The 26,320-nt window shown below is 40.8% G+C and overlaps 1 protein-coding gene across 4 annotated transcripts in view; it reads right to left on the bottom strand.

Moving 5' to 3' along the window:
• The window catches only part of PTPRB (protein tyrosine phosphatase receptor type B), a 63,280-nt gene that overhangs the window by 23,703 nt on the left and 13,257 nt on the right, over nucleotides 1–26,320 (bottom strand). For 2 of the 4 annotated variants that reach the window (XM_059846921.1, XM_059846922.1), the window contains exons 4-17: nucleotides 23,886–24,162; nucleotides 16,661–16,939; nucleotides 16,057–16,314; nucleotides 14,989–15,252; nucleotides 12,242–12,511; nucleotides 10,183–10,443; nucleotides 8,161–8,427; nucleotides 6,584–6,847; nucleotides 5,347–5,610; nucleotides 4,150–4,413; nucleotides 3,254–3,517; nucleotides 2,107–2,376; nucleotides 1,231–1,494; nucleotides 136–399 (exon numbers count right to left, since the gene is read on the bottom strand). In XM_059846921.1, coding sequence (XP_059702904.1) covers nucleotides 136–399; nucleotides 1,231–1,494; nucleotides 2,107–2,376; nucleotides 3,254–3,517; nucleotides 4,150–4,413; nucleotides 5,347–5,610; nucleotides 6,584–6,847; nucleotides 8,161–8,427; nucleotides 10,183–10,443; nucleotides 12,242–12,511; nucleotides 14,989–15,252; nucleotides 16,057–16,314; nucleotides 16,661–16,939; nucleotides 23,886–24,162 — 3,730 coding nt within the window. Of the gene's footprint in view, nucleotides 1–135; nucleotides 400–1,230; nucleotides 1,495–2,106; nucleotides 2,377–3,253; nucleotides 3,518–4,149; nucleotides 4,414–5,346; nucleotides 5,611–6,583; nucleotides 6,848–8,160; nucleotides 8,428–10,182; nucleotides 10,444–12,241; nucleotides 12,512–14,988; nucleotides 15,253–16,056; nucleotides 16,315–16,660; nucleotides 16,940–23,885; nucleotides 24,163–24,331; nucleotides 24,635–26,320 lie in introns of those variants that run through there. The other 2 variants (XM_059846924.1, XM_059846923.1) reach the window with 2 other exon arrangements.

The following is a 26,320-nucleotide window of genomic DNA, read 5'->3' as shown; positions in this document are numbered from 1 at the left end:
CATTGTTTTAATGCTCTTAAGGTTATCCTTCATCTTTATACCTTCAATGAATCTTATAACAAGTCTCACAAGTCTGTTGCATAGTTATGAACTAATGAATCCAAACAGATGGGACTAAAAAAAAAAATCCCATACCTGTTCTTCCTTCAGCATTTGCTGTGTTGGTCAGCTCACCACTGTGAGTCACCACAACCAAAGTATACTTTCTGCCAGGAATGAGCCCCTGGAAATGCCACTCTTCCAGGTCTTTCCTTTGCTCAGTTTCTTTCTGTGTCCCATTTGGGTTGTAAAGATTCAGCTCATAGAAGTCAACATCTCCTGCTGCTGGACCCCAAGTGAACCACAGACTGTCCGTCATGTTTCTGTTGGACGCCTTGAGACCAACAACTGGGGCTGGTACTGAAAAAAAGGAGGAATGAATATTACTTTTTGTAGAACATCCGTTGGGTGAGAAGAAGCAAAAAGGTCAAGCAGACCTTATATTTGTCCTGTAATGACAGTCATTTTATAAACTAGACAGCCACCACAGCCAGTTGAAAAGCATAACGCATATCTCAGTAGCTTCCTTTATTATTTTGAACTGCCACTGTTACCAAAAGAGGTTGCAATGTTTATAATGGATAGTTTTGCAAATGTTTAGCAGCTTTTTCCTACCCAGTGTTTGGAAACACCCATTTCTGAGGTAGCTGAAAAATTGCACCACTGTGCAGACGTAGTCCCACAGATGGGTTCCTATATGGTGCCGCAGGGGAATAAAGAAAGGTTTCACAGAATGCTACAGCTGCTAGAGCTGCTTAGAAAACTCTGCTTCCCACATATGGCTGAACAAACACAGAGCTGTGGCCAGAGCTTCCCATGGGAAACAAGTTTTATTTCACTGGTAGACTGGCTATCCCATTAACCCTACTTGCTTTGCCTTTTTGCTTTTTCCACTCAGGCCAATATTGCTTTTTTGCCATTTTCCTGCTTAGGGAGCGTATACTGGGATGTCTTTCCTCTGACATGAGCTCCTGGGAACTGTTGTAGGGTTCTTCACTTCATTTTTCCTGCTGTAACTACATCATTCAGAATTTATATTTTTATATATCGAATGCTTTTTACATATTAGAGCCGATTTTGATACTTCTAAGAGTTGCTCTAATCTAGTATGAGCATCAGACTCAGACCAGCTCACTGGCGTCCCCCATGAGCCCCACACTGGAGACAGATAGTTTTCTTAGATGTTCTTGCCTGTTCTTCCATAGACAGATGACTCGTTAGTGAGGTCTCCACTGTGTGTAACAATCACCATTCGATACATCCTGCCTTGACGCAGGTTCTGGAACGAACACTGCTGGAGATGCTGCTCTCCTGAAATCCTGTCATGAAGGGACTTGTCTGGATTGTATAGGAAGATGTCGTACGAATCAAGCTCCCCTTGAGGGGTGGTCCAGCTGAAGGACAGTTGGTCAGTGGTGTTCTCTGTGACTTTCAAATTTGTAACAGCTGCTGGAACTGAAAAGAAGGTAAGAGTAAATATCAGAGCCTAGCCACTAAGCTGAACCTTTAATAAACTCATGGCTGTAACACATTTCAATTAAGCCACAAGTAGTTAAGTAAAATCAACAGCAACTGTCAGAAACAAGAGGAAAGCATTTATGAAATGCCATTGAGTCTCTCCAATACAGTATTTTTATTTCCCTGAAGGCCTGATTCTCTAGCCTGTGCTCACAGAGAACAGTCCATTAGCTTCTACAAGAAGCTATAAATCAGTAAAGACTGCAAGCAAGACTTGGCCTTGAGTTTAGAAGTGTGTATTCCCATCAAATCCTGCACTAAGAACCTTGAGACTGTGAATTAAAAACTTGATGACCATAAAGCATTCAGGTATTTCCACAAAAGACAGAGGGAAGCATTCAGCTTTTTGGTTTAATATCCTTATCATGAACCATGGTCACATCATTACGACAATAAAGTTCAGATTCACATACAAAGGAAAAATGATGCATAAACATCCAGAGTCTGTACCTTACTAGAATCTTTGTAGAATCAAAATATACAGATGGTTCATGTATTTAATGATATCTAACTGAGGGAAACATAAGTAAACCAAGACGTTCCAATTACCTGTTCGGCCAACAGTTTCTGCACGCTTACTGAAGAGTCCACCACTGACTGTCAAAACTTGTATTTTATACTTCTTGCCAGCTAGTAAATCTTCAAATTTGTGTTGTTTGGCAGTAGCTGGCTCTGATTTGTTACTCAGGAGGATTCCTTGCTCGTTCAAGAGCAGAATGTCGTATCTTTCGGCTACACCAGGAGCTTTCTGCCAGGTGACTAACAAGGAATGACTGCTGTAAGCATGATGGGCTAATAATTCCTGGACGGAGGCTGGAACTGGAAGCAACAATTAAAGGCAGAACATTACAAGGTGAAATACAGACCATTCAATACATAACTCTGAATAAAGTAATTAACAGAACATAACTCTATATGAGGGAAATGTCTGCGCATATGTTTATGCAAACAACTAATTCCTAGACATAAATACAAACAGATGAAGTTACAGAGCATCGTGAATATCTGAACTGGGCATGGAGAAGCAACAGATATATACAGATTATCAAGAAGAGATGAGAGTGAAATGAACTGAATGAAATAGTTAAGAAAGGAAAATGAAAAATAAAGGAGTGGTAAATTGGTGCAAAATAGTAGCCTAGAATACAAAATGTTAGCCAGCAGCTGCTGCACAAAAGTCAAGGCCATAGATAATAAATGCAGGTGCTAAAGAGTGAAGATACATTAAAAACAAGGTATTGCATTGTTTTGTATGTTCTGACACCCTGGACACGGGGGCAATATGTTGTCTAACAAGCCTTGACCATGCAATAGGCTATGCTATTGCATAGCCTATTGCATGGTCAAGGCTTGTTACACAATACTTGCCTACATGGAGTGGATGTATGTGTCAGATGGGTACAGGCATAGGAAATGAGAGGGATGGAACTGCATTCATCCTATGAAGGAAGACACTGGGCTGGACTAGAATTCCATGCACATTCACCCAGGTAAAGCTACTGAAATGACACATCTCACTGGTATTAACAGACCCATGCCAACACCATGACTCATGCTTTGAGATAAAAAGTTCCCATGAGTGTGAAAGTTCCCATGCCCTGTGGTACATTCATAAGCATTATTGAACATTATCAAACAAGGGTCAGTCTCTGGGAAGATATAATGCAACTTTCTCATTGTCTCAAGAAAAACATACTTGTTCTCCCAAAAGCTGCTAAGCTGTTGTGCAAAGTGCCACTGTTAGATTGCACCACCACCCGGTACTGCTCCCCAGCTTCCAACTTGTGAAACATGTGCTCAGAGATGTGTTTGGAGACACTCTGAGAATCAAGCTGATGGTTTTGTTGAAATATAGTCACTGTGTAGGAATCAACATCTCCACCTCCAGGGGTCCAGCTCACTTTCAGACTGTTTGTCATGCCATTAGGTGACACATGAATGTTTCGGACCTTGCTTGGAACTGGAAAAAAAACAGGGAACAAAAAGGCACCTGCTCACAAATTTCCTGTTTGACTCAGGCTTCCTAATTTCTACCTATTTTATGGCCACAAAAAAATGATTCAAAACAGAAAGATCATTTACAAGTACAAGTAATGCCATTCATGGGTAAACACAAGTAAAGTTGTAAACATTTGTGTGGGATTACACAATTCTATGTGTAATCTCCCTCTTGTCCATATGATGCCTTAAAAACACCTCAAAAAATGAAATCTCTTTAGGTACCCTCAGTTAGTTAGCCATTTTTCCATCATTATCTCAGTCATTCACTTCAGGTAGGTAAACAGAGGTGTAAAATAAGCAAGTGATTTAACTAGAGACACTAAGCAAACAACTGGCATGCATGGGAATAACAGAAACCTGAATGCTGACATCTCAATACAAATCTGATTGTTTGCCAACAATCAAGTATTAGTAAATGTGAGATTTTATTAAGCACGGGTGATGGCTAAGTACTAGCGTGATTTTCAACGAGATCTGCTGTCTCTGAGCCAGTGTTACATAAGCTTGAATATAATTATGGCTCACCCTTGATTTTGAGCAGCTCATTCTAGAAAAGCCTAAACACATTTTAAATACCACATTATTTCTTACTTGTCAGGCCTTCTATGAAAGTAGCCCGCTGTGCATCTCCACTGATGGTCAAAACAAGAATTTTGTATAGACGTCCTGGAGTCAGAGCTGTGAACCAATACTCCTCAATGGTGTTCCCAAGGAAAATGGGTGGAAAGATCTTCATATCATTGAAGAGGAGCTGAATCTCATACTTATCAACATCCCCCTCAGCCTTTGACCAAGTTACCTGCAGATCTTCTGTGCTTCTGTTACTAAGGGTCAGTTCCTTCACTGACTCTGGCACTGAAGAAGTGAGAAGAAAGACGGGAAACTTCTCAGTACTTACTAACAGATCACAGCAAAAAGCTAGCCGCTCTGAAGTCATGCTTCTGAGCTACAGTTCCTCATGCAGTTCCCTTGAGAAAGCAGTAGATTGCACTTATTTGGGTAGTTTACACCTCATCCAACACTTGGAAGTCCCATTTCAGAACAGATGTCCACAATTTATCAGCATAAAAATAATAAATAATAATGGACCCTGCAGGAGTTCATCTAGCCAACAAAAACTGAGTGAGATCTGCATGTACAACAAAGACAGAGAAAAGAGGGCTGAGCTAGTGCCAAGGCAAGGCAATTCATCAGTGTGATGCAGCACGACAATGCAGTTTCCAACTTGTGCCAGACACAGGTGAGTTATTTTTGCCCCTTGCTACATCTTTGTTAATAAACTGAGTTTCTCAGCATGGCTCCTTAACTCACATCCGGTGCCAGGTGAAAACTGCACCCAGATCCCTCCTGGCTCCCAACTAGCCATCTTATAACTCTTGCCCCATGCTCTCCAATTCCAGTGCTTGGGGTAGTTCGAATAGACTGAGGTCTAGTCTATTTTCTGTCCTATATATTTCCATGACCAGAAAAAACTGTTTAGTACATTCTAGCACAATTTAATGATAAATACTAAACTCATGTGGAAAACAGTACAACTGCTTTTTGGCTTTCAATATTTCAAGATTTGCTTTCCAATTCAGCTGCACAGGTCTCTCACTTTTTGCTTGTTTGTAACTTAAACATTGGTAATAAACTAAATACTGCTTTCTACATTTGAAATAATACACATTCAAACAGTCAGAGTCAACAATCTATGTTAAAAATCATATGAGATTTTTGTTTCTGAGCATGGTAAATAAAAAATAATACCCTGGGTTGTCTCAGAATGTTTCCAGGGTGCTTACTTACTTGTTCTGCCATAGACTCTTTCACTAGTTTCATATTTCCCACTCCTTGTGCTGACTGTGACACTGTACTGCCTCCCTGGGACCAGACTGGTGAACACACATTCATTTTCATCCTTTGGAACACTTTTTGTTTGGATGAAATCATTGTTGTTCCTGATGATCACTTCATAATTATCAAAATATCCAGATGCATGTAACCAGGACACCTTCAAGTAGTCACTTCTGGCTGAATTGCTGACAGTAAGTCCCTGGACACTTGAAGGGACTGAAATAAAAAAAAAAAAGCAGAAACTTCATGAAGTAACCAGAGTCGTGGCAGAGAGTTATAGTTGTGGTAGTTACCAGAGTTTTGTGAAGAAGTTGCAAAAAGACAACAATGTGGATTTAAGCAATAAAGTAGCATCTGCACTTTACAGGCTGCTTTACATCTTATGACAATACAATGGCTTGCCTTTCTAATTTTTGGTCTAATGGAACTTGCTCTGTTTTTGTAAGAGTAGCGAGTTCCGCAGACAAACACTGATCCAAAATTTGGTTCTCGTCCTTTTGTAGCTGTTTCTTGGATTTTCACTTTGATAATGAGTAGCCTAAAATTACACTAACTTGATACTCTTTGTTATTTTAACACCCCTTACAATCTTTCTTTTGTTCTACTGGTCTACCAAATGTAAAGTCTCTGTTTTTTCCATTTTTGAGAAAGTTTTAAAAGGTTCTCCATCATTACTGCCATCATTTTCGGAGATTTCTCTATTCCTGTTATAATATCCTTGAAAATTGCATTACCAAAACCACAGACATATGTTACATTACCAAAATCAATTGACATGGGTTTTCTCATTATTGTGATACTTCACTAATATTTTACTACTTAGCCTATCTTTTTCTATTCTTTCAGTGCCTGAGTAACTTTCTGAGGAGATGCTCTGCAGGATATACTTGAAGGGCCATGTAGAGGCATTAAGGGCAGGACAACACATTAGAGCCAAAACTGACACATATTTCTGTTGACTCCTAAGGACTGACATTACTTTCATTCATGCTAAAGTATTTTTGCATGAAATAAAGGAGCAACAGGGGCAAAAGAATAAAACTAAGTCTATAAAGCTGTAATTTTATGGCTTGACCTTCCAACCCCAAGTCATCCATCCCAGTTTGTTCAGATATTGAAAAATCATTGCCATTAGCCATTACCAACATACAGTGGTTACAGTGACTGTACTTGCCCAGAGCCTCTTTACCTGTTCGTTCCTGGCTGAGGGAATAGTTTTCATACTTTCCACTCTTTGTGGTTATCATCACATCGTAAAGTGTCCCAGGAGTAAGGCTGCTGAAGGAGCATTCACTGAATGATTTGGAAATTGTGAGAGTCTGAACAACCTTTTCATCATGAGAGAGTGTTACCAAATAACTGTCTACATCTCCAGAAGCTGGCAGCCAAGAAACACTGAGGTAGTCACTCCGACCTGAGTTATTTACTGTTACTCCAGTCACACTGGAAGGAACTGCGCAATAAAGAGCAAAAATTAAAAAAAAAGCATTTACTAGCCAATTCTTATTGTTGTGAGTACCCCTGTAATGCCATCCTCTGCAAAATAAGCAGTCTGGGACTCCTGAGAAATTCTGCACTGACTGTCTCTCAGCAACATTCATCTCCTTTTTTAAATACAGTGAAGGAAATTGTTCTTGGTGGCCTGATCGCAGCAGGATTCTAAAATCCCAGAAGCTGAGTTATCCTCTCAAATCGCCATTCATCAGTAACGACAATAACTGGCGAGGCTGGTAAGGGGCTGAGGCTCACAGCTGTTTCATTTCCAGGGGGCTTTCTGCCGCCTAGTGGACAAAACATGAATGCCACTTGTTTTTCAAGCCAGCAAGGTGAGCTCAAATTTGGGCTCTGCATTGCCAGAACTATCATCTCTCAGGTACAAAACTCAATTTTCACAGGGGCAGAACCTACACATAACAAACTTCCAAATTTTTACTGGACTCTGCTGCACTGAACTTACTTATCTCAGCAGAGGGGCTGGCCAATAGCTGTTAGAGTCAACCCCCTCCCCCCCCCCCCCCCCCGGACGATTTTACAACATACACTACTCTAAGCCTTTTAGTATTATTCTTCTCCTTTTTTTTTTTTCAGGCTTGTTTTGCTTTTTCACCTGAAAATAGTGGTTTTCAAGGAGAACATTGGAGAAAACTGCAGAATGCCTGGCCTTTGCCAAATTCACATAACAGGTAAAATTGCATCATGTCACCAAATTTTTCCTATAAACATCCACAGAACTAGTATTACATTTCATGACTCTTTAAACCTAAAAATTCTGATGCAACAGTAAAACTTGTTCTATGAAGTACAGAAGAAACTCATAATAACTAATTAGCCCTGGTGGACATCCTTTGATGCTGGATTAAAGAAAAAGAACGGGTTGTGAGAAACAGACACAAATTCACCCTACCACCTTCAGGCAGGTTCTTGGCACGCATAAGTAGGGAGCAATCATACTACACCGCCACATAGCCAATGGAACAAGAAAGTCCCTTCCAAGGAGTGATTTGCCAAGATAGTTGTTCATTACTCTCAGGGCATATTTTTATCTTCATTACAGAGTGATCCTGCTGTAGAGTTCCCACTGTAGTTAGAGCAGTTAGCTCTCTAAAGCTATATTTACACAAATTTGGACAGACAGTGTGCACATATGGAGCTACACAGATGAAACTCCCATTTTTCTGAATTCTCAGTGCAGTGGCTTAAACACAAGACCATTCTCTTAGATAAATTCAACTATCAAAAAGCATGCTGGAGTGTTTTCCTTTTCACCTGTTCTTTCCTCTGCAATTGTTTGCCTTGAAGATATCCCTCCACTGACAGTGGTGACAACAACTGAATAGAGTCCTCCAGGTTTCAGGGGATAGAAGTGATATCTGTTAGTTTCACTGGGAACAGTTTCATTTTTAATGACAACATTTTCATGAATCAGTAGCACTTGATATGAGTCTACATCTCCCAGTGCTCTTGTCCAGTTGGTGAACAAGCTATTGGTCGATCCTTGACTTGACACAGTCAGACCTGTCACTTGGGCTGGCACTGAAAAGGAAATTGTCATACTGTTACTGAAGAGAAACAAAATAAAACAAAACAGAATCCCCCAAAGAACACAAGTTTAGTCACACTGAGGAAGTGCATCAAAAGAACATTCCAATTTGCTGCCAGACTCAACAGGACTAAAAATACTTTAACTGGGGACTGCTTCCTGTCTGGGATGTGGTCTATGGGAAATTAACTAAGGCACAGAAAAGTCTTTCAGCCTTTAGCACAACTTTTCTCAGTCAGATGAAAATGATTCAAGATCAGGGAACTGAAAGAGATGACATTTTATAAATACCATTAAATAAAAGCCATCAATTTAGGAAATCATTCAGGGTTTTTGATGACTACTTCAAATATAGTCTGTGCCTTTAATTTTCCTTTTCCTCTCCCATTCCCAATCGTTCATTTCTAATAAATGGCAAACTCGTTTGAAGAATACCTCAGGCACAGTCATCTATGCTGTGTCAGACCCTTTAATTTTGGGGATAACTAAAATTCATGGCTATGGTTTAACTTTTTATGTAAGAAGATCTACAGGATACCAACTTTTATAACATCAAAAGATGAATTGCTAAACAAACATAACATTTATCTAAGCACAAGCTCATGAACTTAGCAAGACCCAAAAGGACAAAGAAATAACAAAGGAATGTAATATGTAGCTCAAATTTTATCCCAAGTCCTCTTTTTTTAATGTGGTTTGACAATATTTGGTCAAAGCAAAGAAATACAATTACTTCTAAAGATTTCTTTCTACATGATCAAGCACAACTGAAATAAAGAAGACTCTACAAAATTTGAATGCACTCTTCTACTCTTGTTTTTCATCAACCTTTTTGCACACATAGTACTGGTTTAGAAATCATTAGCAAAAGCTAGAAAGTTAGGTACAAAGCTGAAGGGGTATAAGTCAGATGGAAGTGAAATTCCAGCTATCTAATATCATAACAGGGAAATCAAAGTATAAGCTAAACTTCTCAGGCCTCGGAAGGAGTTAAAAAAATTTAAGTAAGGACCACCATCAACTCTAGGCATGTTTCAGTTCAAACACAAGCAGCTTGTTTTAACCTGTGCTGTGCAAGCCAGAGCTACATTTTAAAACTTTGCTTGCACTGGAGAATGTTTAAGTCAGTGCTAAAGCAGAGTAAAGCAACCTGTATGGTTTAAAACTTGCACATGTGCACAAAATCAGCACACTGCAGGGGGTGAGAACGGGACCTTCCCGGTGACACAGTCATCATCCTCAGTAACAAACACATATTCTGGAATCAGAAGAGCAAAAAGATTCAAAACACATCTTCAAGGTCGCATATGTGACCTTGTGTCTGTCAATCTTGGAATGTTCCCCCTAAAGTAACATTTTCCTGTGTGGTGATGTTTCTCTTTTTCCCAGATGACGAATGTTTTGCATCAAGGAAGTGACCTTCCTGAAAATACACAATGAAAATGGTTCTTCTTATATGGAATCTTGTGCTAATGCAGATTGATTAGATATGACATAATATGTCAGAAAACTGTTTTGCCAGGAATTACACATCTATTTCCCAACAATCTTAAATAAATACAGCAAGATAACCTGACAGTCAGAAATGAGAGACTCAGACATGTAACATTTGTACTGAGGAAACAAACATAAGATCAAGACTTTTGAGATTTAGACACCGAGTTAATTAAGTTCACTACAAAGCAAAAAAAAAAAAATTGTTAATGGTTGACAGAAGTAAAGATTAAAACAGTTTGACAAGATGATACCTGTTCTTCCTTCTACTGAAGTCCAGTTGCTTAAAGTCCCACTAATAGTAGTGATGGTTGCTGTATATTTCCTTCCAGGTATCAAGTCAGTGAAAGTGAATTCCTTAGCTTCTTTTGCAAGTCCTTTTTTTACAATAGGGAGCTCGCTGACTTCCAGGGAAACCACATAGCTGTCCCATTCTGCAGCAGGAGTCATCCACATGACACTAAGGGAAGATTCATTGGCATGCTTCACACGGAGCTGGAGAACAGGCTCTGGAGCTGGAAAAGCACACAGATGTCACAACAAGAACAGAACTATGTAGTAAGCACACATGCCCTATCTCAAGCTGTTGTGAGAAATGTGTTAAGACAGAAATGTGACAGCAAAAGAGTATCTGCAATCAAGAGGAGATTCTTTACCTTTTTCTAGGAAGCCATTCTTACAAATCTAGTATTTGTGCCTCTCCTCCAGTAAAGGACTATTAGCAACAGACTTCAGCAACACACTATGGCTGTAATGCTTAGGTTTAAACTTACACCAGGATATATATTTTAGTACAAATGGAAATGCAGGGAAGTCAGCAAACTTCCTCTCAAACTCTGGGTGCTGAACGGGGATATAAGACATTTGAACCATAAATCAGATCTACAACAATGTACTTCTAACAAACAAGGATGCAAATTATAGGGTCAGAGTGACATTGATTTTGCATTGATTTATATCTAATTCAAGCTGAGAGACACTTCAGACTTATTGGGGCATAAAAGAAAGAATCCAATCAGTGAATTTCTCTGTGTGTTCATGTGTGTGTGTGCCTGCATACCCAGCAAGCGTGTCTTGCCTAATATAGTCCCTGATCTGATTTTGTCCCTGTCACATTGAAATACAACTCACTTTCCAAGTCTGTGGGTTAATGTAAGAGAAAACTGAGTCACAACAAGGCCTAGTATCTACACTTCATAACAGACACATTATGCACCTCACTGTGGGTCAAACACAATCATGATACACCCACTGCTGGATATTATTAAATGGATCTTGTTCTAATCACACAATCATAGAATCACTTAGGTTGGAAAAGACCTCTAAAATCATTGGGTCCAACTATTCATCATTTAGCTGAGTCAAATAAAAGTAACACCATAAAGTTAAATTGCTTGCAACATATGTCAAAGTAAGGAAGATGAGAATATATCTTGCTCATCAAGTTTGCTAAAAGTCAGAGAAAGCTTCAGTTCTGTAGCTTCTAGTGGTCTTGCTATTGTGCAAATTAACAAAATTAAGTCCTCAGGGAATGACAGGTGAGAGTATGGTAGAAAAGGCAGGCCCCAGGAGGGGTGAGGATAAAGTAGACTGGCACTGTCCTATCTCACATTTTTCAGTCAAGTAAGCCTTGAGCCTTGCCTTTTTTTCCTACTCCAAGTCTTCCTTTTTCTTTCCTCTGAATTGCACTTATTCTGCATTCACTGAGCAGAAATTCTAACAATTATACAAAAATTATTTTTTAAGTTTGAAGCAAATCAGATGTGGCTCTGACTAACACACTGCAAAAGAATTCCACTCATGTCCCTGCAGTGTATATGGATTTCCTTTGGAAACAAAGACTTGAACAGACTAACCCATTTTCTTTATGAAGCACCAAACTAAGAACTGGGATGTTAAAGGACAGCCATACTAAGATACACCTTTGCCATATGGTTAATATTCTTTACACAGACTGGCAAGGAAACATACTGATGGACAATACAGGAAGGCCTATAGTGCTTTCTTTAAGACCTTTATAGGGTGCCCTACAATCAGCTACAAAATATAGCAGTGAAATGAACATGTAATGTAACACCTGAGTCATGACAGAACTGTGATATAGTTCCCACAGCTTTCACTAACAAAACACTTACTACAAAAGTAATCCCAAAAATTTTCACAGAACTGCTAAAATTATCTCTGTAGCTTACAAAGGAAGCTCCTTTTTACTGTATTAATTGTGAAATTAACTTGTGGATTCCCAAGTACTCTTCCATTGCTCACAGAGCTGAACGCTTTGCACTTTCACAGTCCCTGGACAAGCATGCTGACCTGTTCTTCCCGTGCAACTCGTCTTGCTCTGCAAATCGCCACTCTCCACAATGACTTCCACGCCGTACTCCCTCCCTGGGATGAGGCCCGCATCGCGGATGAGGTACTCGGTGCTGTCCTGCTCGAGGGTGGTGTTGAGCACCAGGGCTGAGCGGTTCCACAGGAGCAGGTGGTACCTCTCCCAGTCTCCCGCAGGGGGCACCCAGGTCACTCGCAGAGACCGCGGCCAGCCGCCAGCTCCCACCTGCAGCTCCGAAACTTTCTGGGGAACTGGAGACAGAGAAAAAGCAATTCTGAAGTGGGGTATTTCTGGTGAGATGTAAATGTACTGGCAAAACCTGTCTTGCAGCACAGCTATTGTATCAGTGCTTGGACTAGCTAGAACAATGTGAGTTATCTTGCTGCAAAGGTTGGCTTTCATTTTAAAGACAATTTTTACTCTTCCCCACAAAAACCACTCACTTATTTTCCTGCTGGTTTCTGACATCAGAAATGGGCAACCCATCTTAGGGCACCCCTGTACACTTCTTGGACGCCCCTTGCAGTTTTCAGTCAGGTTCCCTGTTGTTTCCTGCACTTAAGCTCACTTAGAAACTGTCTTATCTATTTTTCACCGCTAAGGTTTAAACTTCAATCTCTATCAGCCCAATTCTGGTACCAGCAGCAGAAATGCAAAGCCTAATGGCTTCTTTCACAGAAACAGCTTCTTCCACCTTGTATGCCCTAATTCCTCCCAGCTGTAAAAGGCACTGAGATCAAGACAGTGGTCTATTAAAGCATCCACTCTATCCTGTCCTGTACTTCAAGGATCCTGAATTTACAAGCCTAACCTTCTCCTGCCTAACTGTGTACTCCTGCAGGTCACACTGGACCACTGAAGCTTTTCTGATTTTCAAGGAATAATTAAATATTAGCCAGACCAAGCAGAGACTAGAGGACAGATGCAAACCCTTAGGACAGGATACCTGTAAGCTTCATATTAAGATACTCAGAGATCAGTATTGGAGCCCTGAGACCATCCACGAGTATTAGCTGATAACTACAAGGCTAGCATCATGTTCTTATGCTTCATCTAGCTTAGTTAATATTTAATTGATCAGTAGGATCAATTCATAGCAGAGGACTGAAACCTCTTTAGCAGCATCACAAAATACTCACCGGTTTCACTTCCCATGGGCATAGCTGACTATCAGCCCTAGAACTCCCACATGCCAGTGAATATGGGAAAAGTGTTTCAATTTCTGAGTGAGTGGATAAAAGCACACAGTGTATTGTTAGGAAGCACAGATGAACTTACATCACAACAGATAAAGTTCAGCCTTGTCAGGCTGACTGGACATCATTATACCCTAACGGCACAAAGTTTCAGTCCCTGAGATGTCCGTATTTCTTACTACAACATTTCTTGGCTGGTTCTGCTGCACCCTCTCAATACACAGGAATGTGTATTATGTTCTTGGGCACCTGGCTCTCTCTGTGAATTACAGAGGGACCCTAAGAGTCCAATCCCTTCAGCATCTGTAGACCTGACAGTCTGGATTTATGAACTTATCTTTACTCCTTCAGCTTCTTTACTACTTCAGCTTCTGCTTCTGCTGAAGTGACTGTTTTCAAACCTCTTGATGTCTGTGGTAAAGGAAGGAATTGCTTATGATGAGCATCCTTGGAAATAGGACTTGTAATCCCCAACTTTGAAAGCACTGGGTCGAGATCACAAAGCTGGAGATCAGTGCTGTTGAGTGAGGGCCTGAAGTTCTCCCTTTAGATTGAAATGGTAATCTTAAAGGACTTTAATGGTATGCTAAACAAACAAAACAGACATGCATATAAGCCAGTCCAGCTTTGTACTTTCTGGACATGAAAGACTTCTCTTCCAGCCTGCACTGAGAATGGGGTATCAGCCAGGTATGTCAAGGATGTGAATTTCACATGAGATGTTTAATTGTAGACAATAGATATTTACTAAAACAAATAGTCTGCTCTCATACACACACATTTTCTCCCTTTTGGCTCTGAGTCTACTAGAAATTTATGTATGCATTCTTTACTGAGTTCGACTTTTTTTTTTTACCATCTAACTTTTGCTCAGGCTAGGCTGGTGTGGAAGAGATGACACACCTCTACAGCCAGTAATGCTGTGGGAGAATGATGAAGGATTTTTCAGGTTCAGAACTCATACAAAAGATACCTGAAAGAAAATTATTACTTCTGAAAGAAGATAAAAAACTCATAACTCAGCTCTATCTCAGCTGCCACATGCCTTTGTTAATCCATGCTGTTTATAGTAGAGAAATCTGAGACGTAATCTCTTCCGGTTTGTAGATTTGTGTCTGGAAGAAGGAATAAGACTAGACCTCGCAAAATTACTGTAAAGACTGTTAATAATTTGACTACATGCACACTTCCCCATAACGTAACTCAGTTTATGTAGTATGCTGAGCTGAATTCAAGACAACAAAGTTGGTCAGAAGTGCAGTAGTATGCAAGAGTTTTGTAACAGACTCATTCAACTATAAGGTCCAACAAAAATTCACGACTGTTGCCTGCTCCCAAGATATGCTGGAGCTACTTTTGGCCGTCAGATTAACTGTTGCCACAAAGTCAGTAGGGGGTATTCCTGAAACAGTATTGTGCTCTAAATCTCATTTTGCCTGGAATCCAAATAATTTTGTCTCTTACAATGATTTGCTACAAGGCCAGTGTGGCAAAAATTAGTTACAATGTTCTTCCTGAAGCAGAAGACTTACATGTCCTGCCAGTTGCCATCCGATCGGTGAACAGTTCGCCACTGATTGTGCGGGCAGTAACCTGATAAAGACGTCCCGGAATTAGCTTGTCAAACTGTGTCTCTGTGACTGGTGGCTGCACAGTTTTGACTTCTTTAACTGATCCAAGATGAGACAGAGTGATATTATAGAAATTGAGGTTTCCTGAAGGTCTTCTCCACTTAACTTTTAAAGCATCTAAGCTGCCATCGTTAGTCACCATCAAATCTAAGACTTCAGCTGGGGCTAAAAAAAGAAAATAAGAATAAAATACATCCACCACGAAACAAATAAGACCTGCTGCCTCCCAAGCTCCCATAGTTAAGTTTTGATTTTGAATAGTTTTATGAGCCAGAGTGTGAATGATTTTGCCTGAACGGTGAAGTCTGGTCACAGTGCACATCACTTTCCAAAATCACTTCCCTAAATCACTTCCCTTCCCTAAATCATTTCCCTAAATGCCTCCCATGCAAAACCACCACATTTGATAAGATTTCTGTAGAAGAAATTGCTTCTTATTCTTCCCAGAGATTAAGGAGAGTGAAGGCATGACACTTTTTTTCCCTACATAAGTGTTTTAACCATTGGACTCTAGTAGAATGTCATCTTATCATTATCTCTATGAGCACAGAACTCCAGCCTGAAAAATGTTTCTGAAAAAAAAATATTTCTATAACTCTAGTTCTTTGAATCAGTATTTCTTTGTGAAAAGAAAAAAATCCCGACAATCCTGAAAAACCCATATGAAACCAACCAACTAGGCAAACAAAAACCCCAACCAACTAGGCAAACAAAAACCCCAAACAACTCAAACCATTTAATTTTACAATTCTTAACCTACTTTACATTTTTTTCCACTTCCCTTTCACACTTTTTCTACTTTCATTTTAGCCTCTAAGTTTGTTGCAGTGGTAACTTAGGGAATTAAATAATCTTATGGTGTCTCTATCTTGGAACATGAATCACATATTATTCTGAAATATGTCCTATAATGCTATTAGGTTATGGCCTTAGCTTCTTGTTTTGTTGTGATGAATTCTGAAATCATACCTGTCCTGATTGTTTGAAAACTGCTGCTCTCCAATCCTGCAGCCTGGGTTATGATAGAGAGGTTATACAGGTGGCCTGCTGTAAGTCCTAAAAAGGTGTAGGAGGTCAGGGAACCTTCCTGGCGAATCTCATGAACTGGTGCATGATTATCCAGCAACAGCAGCCTGTAATGATCCACATGTCCAGAGCCAGAAGACCATGAAACGTGGATAGTGTCTGTCTTGACACTGACCTGAATATTTTTCACAGGAGATGGAACTGTTGGTATAAAAAGGACACATGCTTAAGGCCTAATGGTTATTTCCATAATTTCAGCAATTTTGAATAGATTTACTGTTGGAATATGTTGGGTTTCTTTAGGGTTACTGAAAACCCAACCCCAAATACACAACAAAAATGAGACTCTATTCTTAGCAAACAATTCTTTATGTCAGTCAGAGATTCATATCTTATTTCTACTTACAATAAATAGATACTTCATAAATAAATACATATGTATATAGCCATGCAGAAAAATTATACCAACTTGTTAATTTCAAAATGCAGAAGTACAGAATTCTGTAAGTGGTTTTGCTTAGATGAATTACAGGAAAAGAAGTCCTACCAGTGGATCCACTAATGTGAAGTTCTGGAGTAGTCTTATTTCCAGCAACTGCACTGAGGATTATGTTGTATTTATTCCCAGGAATGAGACTGGAAAATGTATTTTCTGTTTTTGAAATTCTTCCTGGTATGGAGACTTCTTGTATCTTTTTATTATCATGATCAAGTAATACTAGGTTATACATGTCAACCTTTCCCAAGGAAGGATTCCATTGAACCTGCAAGCTTGTGAGCGTAGTTTTTTCCTTATTAATTTCCAAATGAGATGGTGGCAATGGATCTGCAGTTAGGAAAAAAAACCCAGAAAACATAAACCATTTCTTGCTTTGGGATTGTCTGAAATTTTACATAGCAGCACAAGATATCTTCCAAAACTATCTATCATCATCGTGCTGCCAATACTTTTCAAAAAGTTTTTTCCTTCTATTTATAAACACTGTACATTGAAGCCAGTCTACAAGAGAGTCTTGAAGAATTCAGAAATATTACTTTTATGTATTTGTACACACTCACACAGACATACACATAGCAAAACACTTCCACTGGGGATGTATATTGCAAGCTTGGAAAACTGCTGATAGTAAAACTGGAAAAACTTTTGTAAGAAACAGCAAACATGTAAACCCAGCAAATTATACTCAGTGCCTCAGTGTAATGTAGCTTTATAGATGGCAGCAACAGCTTTCATTTCCCAGCACTCACCTGAAACACTTTATCAGTCAAGGACATGAGCATTTGCACAATTTTAAGGGCAATGATCTTTTGTTTTTAGTATTAGCTTCAATAACTTCAAACAGATTCTGATAGAACATGCTTCTGCTCTGTTGTAGTTCTGTTCATAACAATTTAAAAAAACCCAAACAGTACATTGGATATACCTTAAGGAACTAATATTGGGATTACTTCTCTGAAACGCTCAACATTTATTATGTTGTTTATTAAGAAGCTCTGAAGTAAAATCACCTGTGAAATAAGATACACTCTAAAGGAAAGATAAACTGACTGAACCTGAAGAATCTGGTTATTTTATTCAGGTGCATTTCATCACTCACAAGACTTCATGCAAACCACACAAAATCTATTACATGTTGATTTCCTAAGATATTGACGTTTATGTCCCCCAATAAGGTTATTAAGATGCTTATTAAGAAGATATCATGAAACAACCCAAAGCAGTGAAATCAAGCCTTCATAAGTTGGGACGTTAAAGTTTCCCAACAACTTAGGAATAAATTTGTCTACCACAAGAGTACACTCTGTGCTACTCTTTCCTAGCATCAGACCAGGAGTGTAAGGTGCATCCAGGCTGAGAACTGTGGTCTTTGTATGAACAGCACCTCAAACACAGAAGAATAAGACTGTTTTTCCAATACAGTCATTGCTGCTTGGTTCTCTGAACAAAGAAGACAAAAAATGTCAATCACATAATTTAAAAATGCAATGTAAAGCCTGCAAGCATGAAGCTGAACCTACCTCCCACCTACAAATATATAAACAGGAGGGCCTTAGCAGCCTTTAAGCTGCTTTTTCTTCAAATTCTGGATGATGTGGTAGGTTTAATCACTTCCTACAAAGCTCTGCTGAGAACAGAGTAGTGCCAAGTTTTGGTGGTACACTTTGTCAATCAAATACATTAGGAATGTCAAGGAAGTATCTCCTTCCTCAGAAACATCCAAAGACTGAGTGGATATGGTCCTGGGCAACCAGATCCAGGTGGCCCTGCTTGAGCCGGGTGCTTGGACCAGATGACCTCCAGAGGTCCCCTCCAAACTCAATCTTTCTGTGGCTCTGAAAGCACTGTGTCCCTTTGAACCTATGTCTCTGCTTAACTTCAAATTCTCCCTTTGGACCACAGAGATGTTAGTGCTCTTCAGAAAAACAGACGAAAATTAAACAAATTGATTTACAAAATCAATCAATAAAGTTAACTATCTTTTCTTGACTGTTTTCTTAAAGGCCAAACTAAGTCTGCTTAAATCTGAAAAAGAAGAAAGTAATATTGCAAATCAATTCAAAGACCAAGCACATCAAACTTCAGGCCAAATAGTTAAAACTTCCCCCAGTCACAGCAACTGAAACATGAGGTTTTAATGAAAAGTGTCAGGAAATCTTAACAATAGGCTTGACTACCAGCTCCACCTATAATATATACTAAGCCACTAAAGACTATTATGTTGGCAAAAGTGAATAGTGGGGGTATAATCTTGTTCCTTGAAGGCAATTGTTCTAATCCAAAAGGTCAGACTTTGGAAGTCAGAAATAAATTCCAGCACTATATATGGTCAGATGCACGGCCAGCTGAAAAAGTTTTAATTTGACTGACATTGAGAGAACAGTCATGATAACTATCAAGAAGTTTAACCCTCTTTCCGACTAACTTAGGACAAGGTCGACTGTTTTTTAGTCCTGCAAAAGTAACACCATTGTCACCTGTATTATTTGCCAAATTTGACAAAACAAGATATCTGAATTTTCAGAAGCACTTTTACTGTCCTGGGTAATCTGTCTTCCAAGGTGCATGAGCAAAGAAGAAAGTTGCGTGCCTAGAAGGTGAAGTTCAGAAATTCAGACTTTATCTAATCTATCTGGTCCAGAAAACAAAACACTCAGTGCTTTGTACATCCGCTAGAACAAAGGAACAATGAGACTGGGAAGTGCCTGGGCTGAAAGAGCCCTGGATGGAAACAAACACTTAAAAAACCATTTACATTGTTATACAAGTCTCTGTTGGCAACGATACAACACCGATATATCACAGAAATAAAATATTTTCATCAAGATATTTTTATACCATTTGACACCATACAAATTAATGTCCCCTGGTCTACAAAGGCATATTCCAGAGACTTAATGGTCTTTGAATTATATTGCAACTCCATTTTCACTTTTGGGGAAGAGGATATGCTTTCTCTGCACAACTGCTGCAAATCCAATTCATAGATATGGCTATGTCAAACTCCAGTGACACGACTCCCAGATACAGCCTGTAAGCACAGAAACACACCTGCCTTATGAGGAGAAAACAAACACAGCTGGGAGTATGAGCCCAGGACTTAGTAACGGGGAATTCCTGCCAGTCTCACTTATCTTCCTATCATATTTTTTCCTAGCTTTCCCTCTTCACTAAACAGTAACCTACTTCATAAGGACTCTTCTGAAGATTAAGTAAAGAGGGTTGATTTCACTGTCTTTACTAAGCACAAATATCAATTTCTTTGGGATGACACGCAACTTAGAGAATCTTTAAAATACGGCTATTTATTTTCTTCTTGTACTCTGTCTTTGAACCACTACATGATTACAGTTGATAGGATTATACAGCCTATAGTTAGAACCATGTCATGCATTATTCCTACAGATGGCAAATAAATCAAATTTGTCCCGAATAACTTGAAATTTACAGGAGTGAACACACAGCCTGGGTATGCTTCTGGCATTTAGAGAGTTAAATATTACAATGAAAAACCACTCTAACAGTCTGTGTCTTGGAAGATAAAATTCTATCTTCTTTTCATTCAAATATTTAATGGATTTTCTAACAAAAAATTATTTACCTATAGTTCTCTCAGTACAGAAGGCTTGGATTGGATAGTAACATAATATAGCACTGCAATATTTTTGTAGACAAAGGTTCTGAAAATGGAATTTATAAGTCTATTTTAGAAGACATAGTTGAAAGAGAGGTAATTGCAAAATTGTTTTCCATGGCTCTCTAGACCATTATCTCAAATCTGTATTTCAATTCTGAACTGAAATTTATAAATTTAACTGTAATTTGGGATCTATTAATATACTACTGTTTTTAACTAGACCTAGTCATTCACTGAAATATAGTTATACTGGTGCACAGACATTTGGAGATTTGAGATCTTAAAATGCATCTTACTTGTAATTTGGAAAGACAAAATCCTACCACCTTTTGCCATATCAATTCTTAATCAAAGAAATAGTTTTATTGAGAAAACAAAGAATATAACATGAAAGGACTGACAGGTGCATATCCCAGCTTTACAATGTCAGCAGCATGCTGACTAGTTGTATGGTTTTATGTGCTGTGGAATGTGTATATATATCTATATCTATATATATATATCTTAGAAAAACCCCAACAAATTGTAAATAATAATATGAAGCAAATATGCATACTTGTGCCTACTAACATCTGTAATCTCAGTTTTGCACTGGAAAATTTATCTGTAGTTCAGAGCTGATAATTGTGTTATCAGCTTTTTCTTTCTTTCCTATTCTACCAAAATAGCACAAATGTCCCCACTGTGTGTGTTTCCATGCTTGTGTATACATGGCTTATGAAGTGCATATGTGACTGTATTTTCCATCATCTTGGATGACCTATTTTAGTTCTGCTCTACAGGATTAAATACTTGCTGTTTTAAATTTACAATCCACAGACCAAAATTTCTTGAGTAAAGAGAGTCACTTTAGAGGATTAGTGTGGATTCTTGTACCACTATTTCACACATCATTAGGCTTTAGATCTATGTATCCACATGTGAAATAGAAACTGCTTCTCCATGAAAAGATTCACAAGGGCGAATCTGGTGTTACTTGAGAGTTTATGGAATCTTCTCGAGCTGCACAATTATTCTATCAGAATATCAAACTTGCAAACAACATGACCGTGATTTTAATGTGACATTATATACTCAAAAGGCCAATATGGTCCTCTCCAACCTTTTATATTACCACTGCAACTGTGGCGTGCATTATTCATTGCTTTCACCATGAGTTCCCAGTCAGAAAAGATCACACTCACAATTTAACCAAATGTTTTGGATTTTATGTACTTAGCTACTCAAGTACTTTATATGAGAAACTTGATGAAAACTAAACTCAGAACTGGCACACAAAGATGTTTACAGGATTGAATATGAGCAAAAAGGTAGTTTCTGAACTAGGTATACAAACAAACCTGTAACTTTCTCACATTTTTGCATGTGTATTTATTGTATCAAGATGATACAGATGTTTAAACATAATTTTGCAAAATTAAAACACATGAGATGGGATTCCTTTCATTTCAACCAATTACACTTCAGCTTTCTGGTTTAAACTAGCCTCCTTTGATAGCCAGTGGAGAAAGCACTTTCAATGGACAGCTTAGCCCATCTTCCTTAGAAAAAGAGCTCAGGAAGGGAACCTCACTGACCAAGGTCAGACTTTGTGGTTTTAGATGGCCCATGATAACTCAGTTCCACTGCCACTGAAACTGGTGGAAATTTTGTTTACAATATGGCAGGAAAGACTGTTTATACTTCCATATCACAGGACAATTTCCAGGAACGCATGCCTATGGACATTCAGGCTCAGTAGATAGTAAACTAAAACTACTGCCATCAAGTTACAAAGAACAGGTGAAAAAGAGCTTCCATGAAATTGGTTTAAAATGCTACCCCTAGTGGAAACATAAGAGGAATAATCCTCCCTCATTTTGCATTGAAAAGCTTAGTATGGACAACACAACATGAGTTGTTCACCCATGTTGAACATATTTTATGTTCATAAATAATTTAGAAAAGTTTTTTAGGAAAAAAAAGCATTTTGGGGCTAATTGTGTATTTTGAACACCATCAAGCAATTCAACTCAAGGAAAGCAAGGAACCACAGAGCAATCTCTGCGGCTCTCTGCAGGAAACATTCATGGCTCCTTGATTCTTATTTAGTGCTTTTGACTGATCTCTGCTATCCAAAATCCAAATGTAAACCTCACTTCAACTATGGTATACCAATTATCAGTATTTCAACTTAAACTTTAATCAGACTTTTCACTTTGATGCCAGCCACATAATATGACTCTAAGGATCAGCTGTTTCCAATCACTTTCATCGTACAGCCTTGAAAAATCTATTTAGTGATAAAAAAGTCATAAATGGCATGTACAAGCTTCTGTGTTAATGGTTATGCATTAATCAAAATGTGCTCTAAAGTGCTATCTTCTCATCTTCTATGCAAATGTTCAATAATAGAACTTTACTATAAAGAAGTGATGGTGATTTATACCTGACTCTCTGATAACGGTTGATCTATTATTTCAATTTTCACATTACGAGTCATCAATATAAATATTAAAAACAAGCAGCATGATGCACAACAAATTTAGATCACTGTCTGCTTAGAAACTATTACTCATTTTTACCAACTGACATGACTTGTGCTTAGTGTACACAGTGTCATGTGCTTAGCCATGACACCAGGAGACTTGTCAATGGATTTTTTAAAACTTGAGTTACCACAGCAAATTAATAGAGAATATTTAGTGCATTTGTATGGTTAATGCAGGAAAAAGGTTCTGGCAGAAAGCAACACCTCTGAACAGGTAACTGTGAAGTACTTGGCTGCTGTAATCTTCAATACTAAGTACCTCTCTAAAACTAACCTTAGGAGCAAATCAGAGAGGCATTTAATGATGGACTTTATTTAAGACATCTTTGTTTTGGGTCTTGAACTACTACGTTTAAGAGGTCAAACAGTATTATATTTTGTCATCTTCACAAAAGCACAAATACAGGTAGAAAGAGGCCAGTTATGCCACTGCAGCTGTTGTTGTTCAATGTTGTCCACTGCTTCACAGCTGAATTGTTCACGTGCCCACACAAACACAAATGCAGAAAGGGAGCTTTCCTTGGCAGCCCTCTGTCAGGCTGCTGGACCATTTTTAGAGCCAGTCATGGATGTGTCACTGGAAGTGCTCTGTACACAACTGTTTATCATAACACCTCACTGGTGATATCCAAGGAAAACATATAAGAAGGAAGTTTCAGCCTTACTTTCTGACTTTCAGACTCTGGTTAGACAGAAGTACGGAAATGGGCTGAAACAGTAAGTTGTTCTTAAAGAACATTTACCTGCCATGAAATAGATTGTATTTTAAACACAGTAAATAAACTGTCAGCTGAGGAACTATGACAACAATATATTCGCATGAACACAAAGGATGTTATGGGCTAGTACTACAAAAACCATTTTTTTTACTTTATATTCTCACAGTACCTTTCAAGTCTGCTGGGTTAACTGTCAGCAGGAGTTACTTCTCGCAGTGGGCTAGAGAGAACTCATGCACAGGGCTGCTATCTTCAGCAAACACTGTCCACTTTCAGTAGTTGTAAATGCATGGCTCTCCTCCCCCTCTTGGAGCCGGCCGAAGCAAGGGGAGGAAAAGGAAAAGCCCGGCGTCCCTCCCCGCGCACCTGCCGTGCCCGCGCCCGTACCTGTCTGCAAGGAGATGTTGAGAGCCTCGCCGCCGGCGAGCGGCTCGATGCGCAGGTGGTACCAAGTCCCGGCCTCCAGGCTCCGCAGCGTGCAGCCGTAGGTGCCGTTGCCCGCGGGGGCGGGCTGGCAGCCGGCCACCTCCCCGTCCTCGGAGCGCCCGCTCAAGCTGAAGTTGCAGGCGCGGCCCGCGGCGCTCCAGCGCAGCCGAACGCTCTGCCCGGTGACGCTCCGCTCCGTCAGGTTGGCGCTGCATCCCGCCGCCTGCTCCGGTGCGGCCTGCGGAGAGCGGGGAGAGCTCTGAGAGACCCGCCAGTACCGCCGGGCTCAGCCCCCAGCCCCGTCCCCGCGCTGTGCCGGTGCGGGACGAACCTGCCCGTGTCCCCCAGGCTCGCCTGCGACCTGCGAGGGACGACCCTACACCGCCCCCCTCCTCCCGGCCGCTCACCTTGGTCAGGGCCAGCGCCGTCCACAGGGCGAATCCTGCTCCATAGCTCAGCATCGCCAACAGTTTTTAACGCCAAAAACCCTCGCGGGGAGGGGAAAAGGGGAAGGGACGGCTGGGTTGGGGTGGGGGTATCCGAAGAAGCGAAGTGGCGGCGGCGGGCCCCGGGGGCCCCCGCTCCCCGCCGGGCTCCGAGCCCTGTGCCGGGCCGCCCGCCTGCTGCATGCGCTCGGGGCTGCCCCGGCCGCCGAGCCACCTCCCTGACACCGGCCTGGGGTGGGGGGGCTGCCCGCCCGCGGCTGAGGAGGAGCGGAGGAGGCGGGGGAGGCGGCCGCCGCTTCCCACGCTGCCATTCTGACCCGGGCTGACTCTCCCGGAGCCCTTCCCGCCGACTTCCGCAATCAAGAGGCGATTTCCTCACGTCTCGCTGCGGGGGGCGAAGCTCGGCGACTCGGGACCTGCCGCCCACCGGGCAGGCGACCGGCCCCGGGGTGCCGCCCCTCTCTCCTTAAGGATCCCACCTTCCTCTCGGCTCCTCTCCCACCCCACCTCTCTTCCTTCCTCGCGGCTTCCTCCTCATGTCGGTTTTCCCCTGTGTCTTGTCTTCCCAAGCGTTTCCCCCGGCGCACGGGGCCCTTCAGCGGTGCCGCTGTTGGGGGGCGGCACTCTTGTTGCACGCTGGCTGCACCTCACCCGGCGCTGCCTTGCCTTGTCTCATGGCTGCATCGCCTCACAATGCCTTCTTGCCTCTGCCCCACCTCGCTGCTGCCTTGTCTCATTCCCACCTTGCCTCTTGCCTGCCTTACCTCACCGCTGCCTTGCCTCCTGTGGCTCCTTCTCCTCCTGCCTGCCACTCCTCTTGGCCACCTCGCCTCACATTTGCTTCATTCCATGGCCACCTCGAATGCCTGCTCACCTCACACCTGCCACCCCGTCACAGCCGTCCCTCCTCCTGGCCCACCCTCCTCTTGGCCTCAGCTGAGAGTAACCCACCAGTCCAGCTCCCATGCCCCAAACTCTGATGTTTTTAAGGGTTAACCATAGACCAAGGCCTCCATTCTCTCGCTGGCCATGTGGCACTGCAACCAGAGGCCTTGCATCCAGGAGAGTCCAGCAGAGCCCAGCTGAGCTCCTGCCTGCAGCAGCAGAGTCTGTGGGAGCGGCCAAGTCATCTCCGTTTTCTGTTTCAACTTGTGTCCTCGAAACAATTCCTTCCCACATCCCCCGAATAACTCCCAAGCTAAAATTACACACGCCATGGAAAGCAAAAAAGTCTCCCTGTTTTCAGACTGCACCAATAAAGCTGTGTGCAACTCTGAGTTGGCTACTGCCAAAATGAAAACTTTCCATTTCTGTCATGCATGCCCGTTTCCTTCTTGCTTACATTTCAGCCTCTGAGAACTCGCATGTCAGTGTGTACATGAGCAGACAGAGAAGAAATGTAGACAGAAGCATTTTTGCACCTTCAGATATTCAAATACACAGTAGCAGCCATAGAGTGAATTTGCGGGTGCACAAAAGAGAAGGAAATGGACATTTACTTTCTTCAATGGGGATAGTATTTTTATGCATCTTTCTGTACTGCATAATGTGTGAAGGATTTTAACTTTTAAAAGCAGTAACTCAAGCAAATTCAACACCATCTCTGCATCACTTTTGCCCTCTTTGAGGGAGAAAAAGGTTCTAGGTTCTACAAACATTAGTCTGCCTTTTAGGCGAGCTGCTGCTCTAGGATTTTTATGGGCACTAGCCTGTCAAACAAGATACAGATATCTGAAAAACTGTCCCTCTTTTCTGAAATCAAAAGTCTGAGCACTCAAGGGTGTTACCTGCACCTACAGAAAACTTTGTCTGTCCCAGTGGAGCTCTGTGCCTGTTCCTAGGGACATGGTACCTTAAAGTGTTGGTACTTTGCAAAGCTGAGGGTAGTTAATAACTTTATGGTCATTGCCTTAAGTGACAACTCAAATCTGTGTTGGTTGTCATGCCACA

The sequence above is a fragment of the Haemorhous mexicanus genome, chromosome 5 (assembly GCF_027477595.1).
Source record: "Haemorhous mexicanus isolate bHaeMex1 chromosome 5, bHaeMex1.pri, whole genome shotgun sequence".
Lineage (NCBI taxonomy): Eukaryota > Metazoa > Chordata > Aves > Passeriformes > Fringillidae > Haemorhous > Haemorhous mexicanus.
This window is presented reverse-complemented; position numbering and strand designations above follow the sequence as displayed.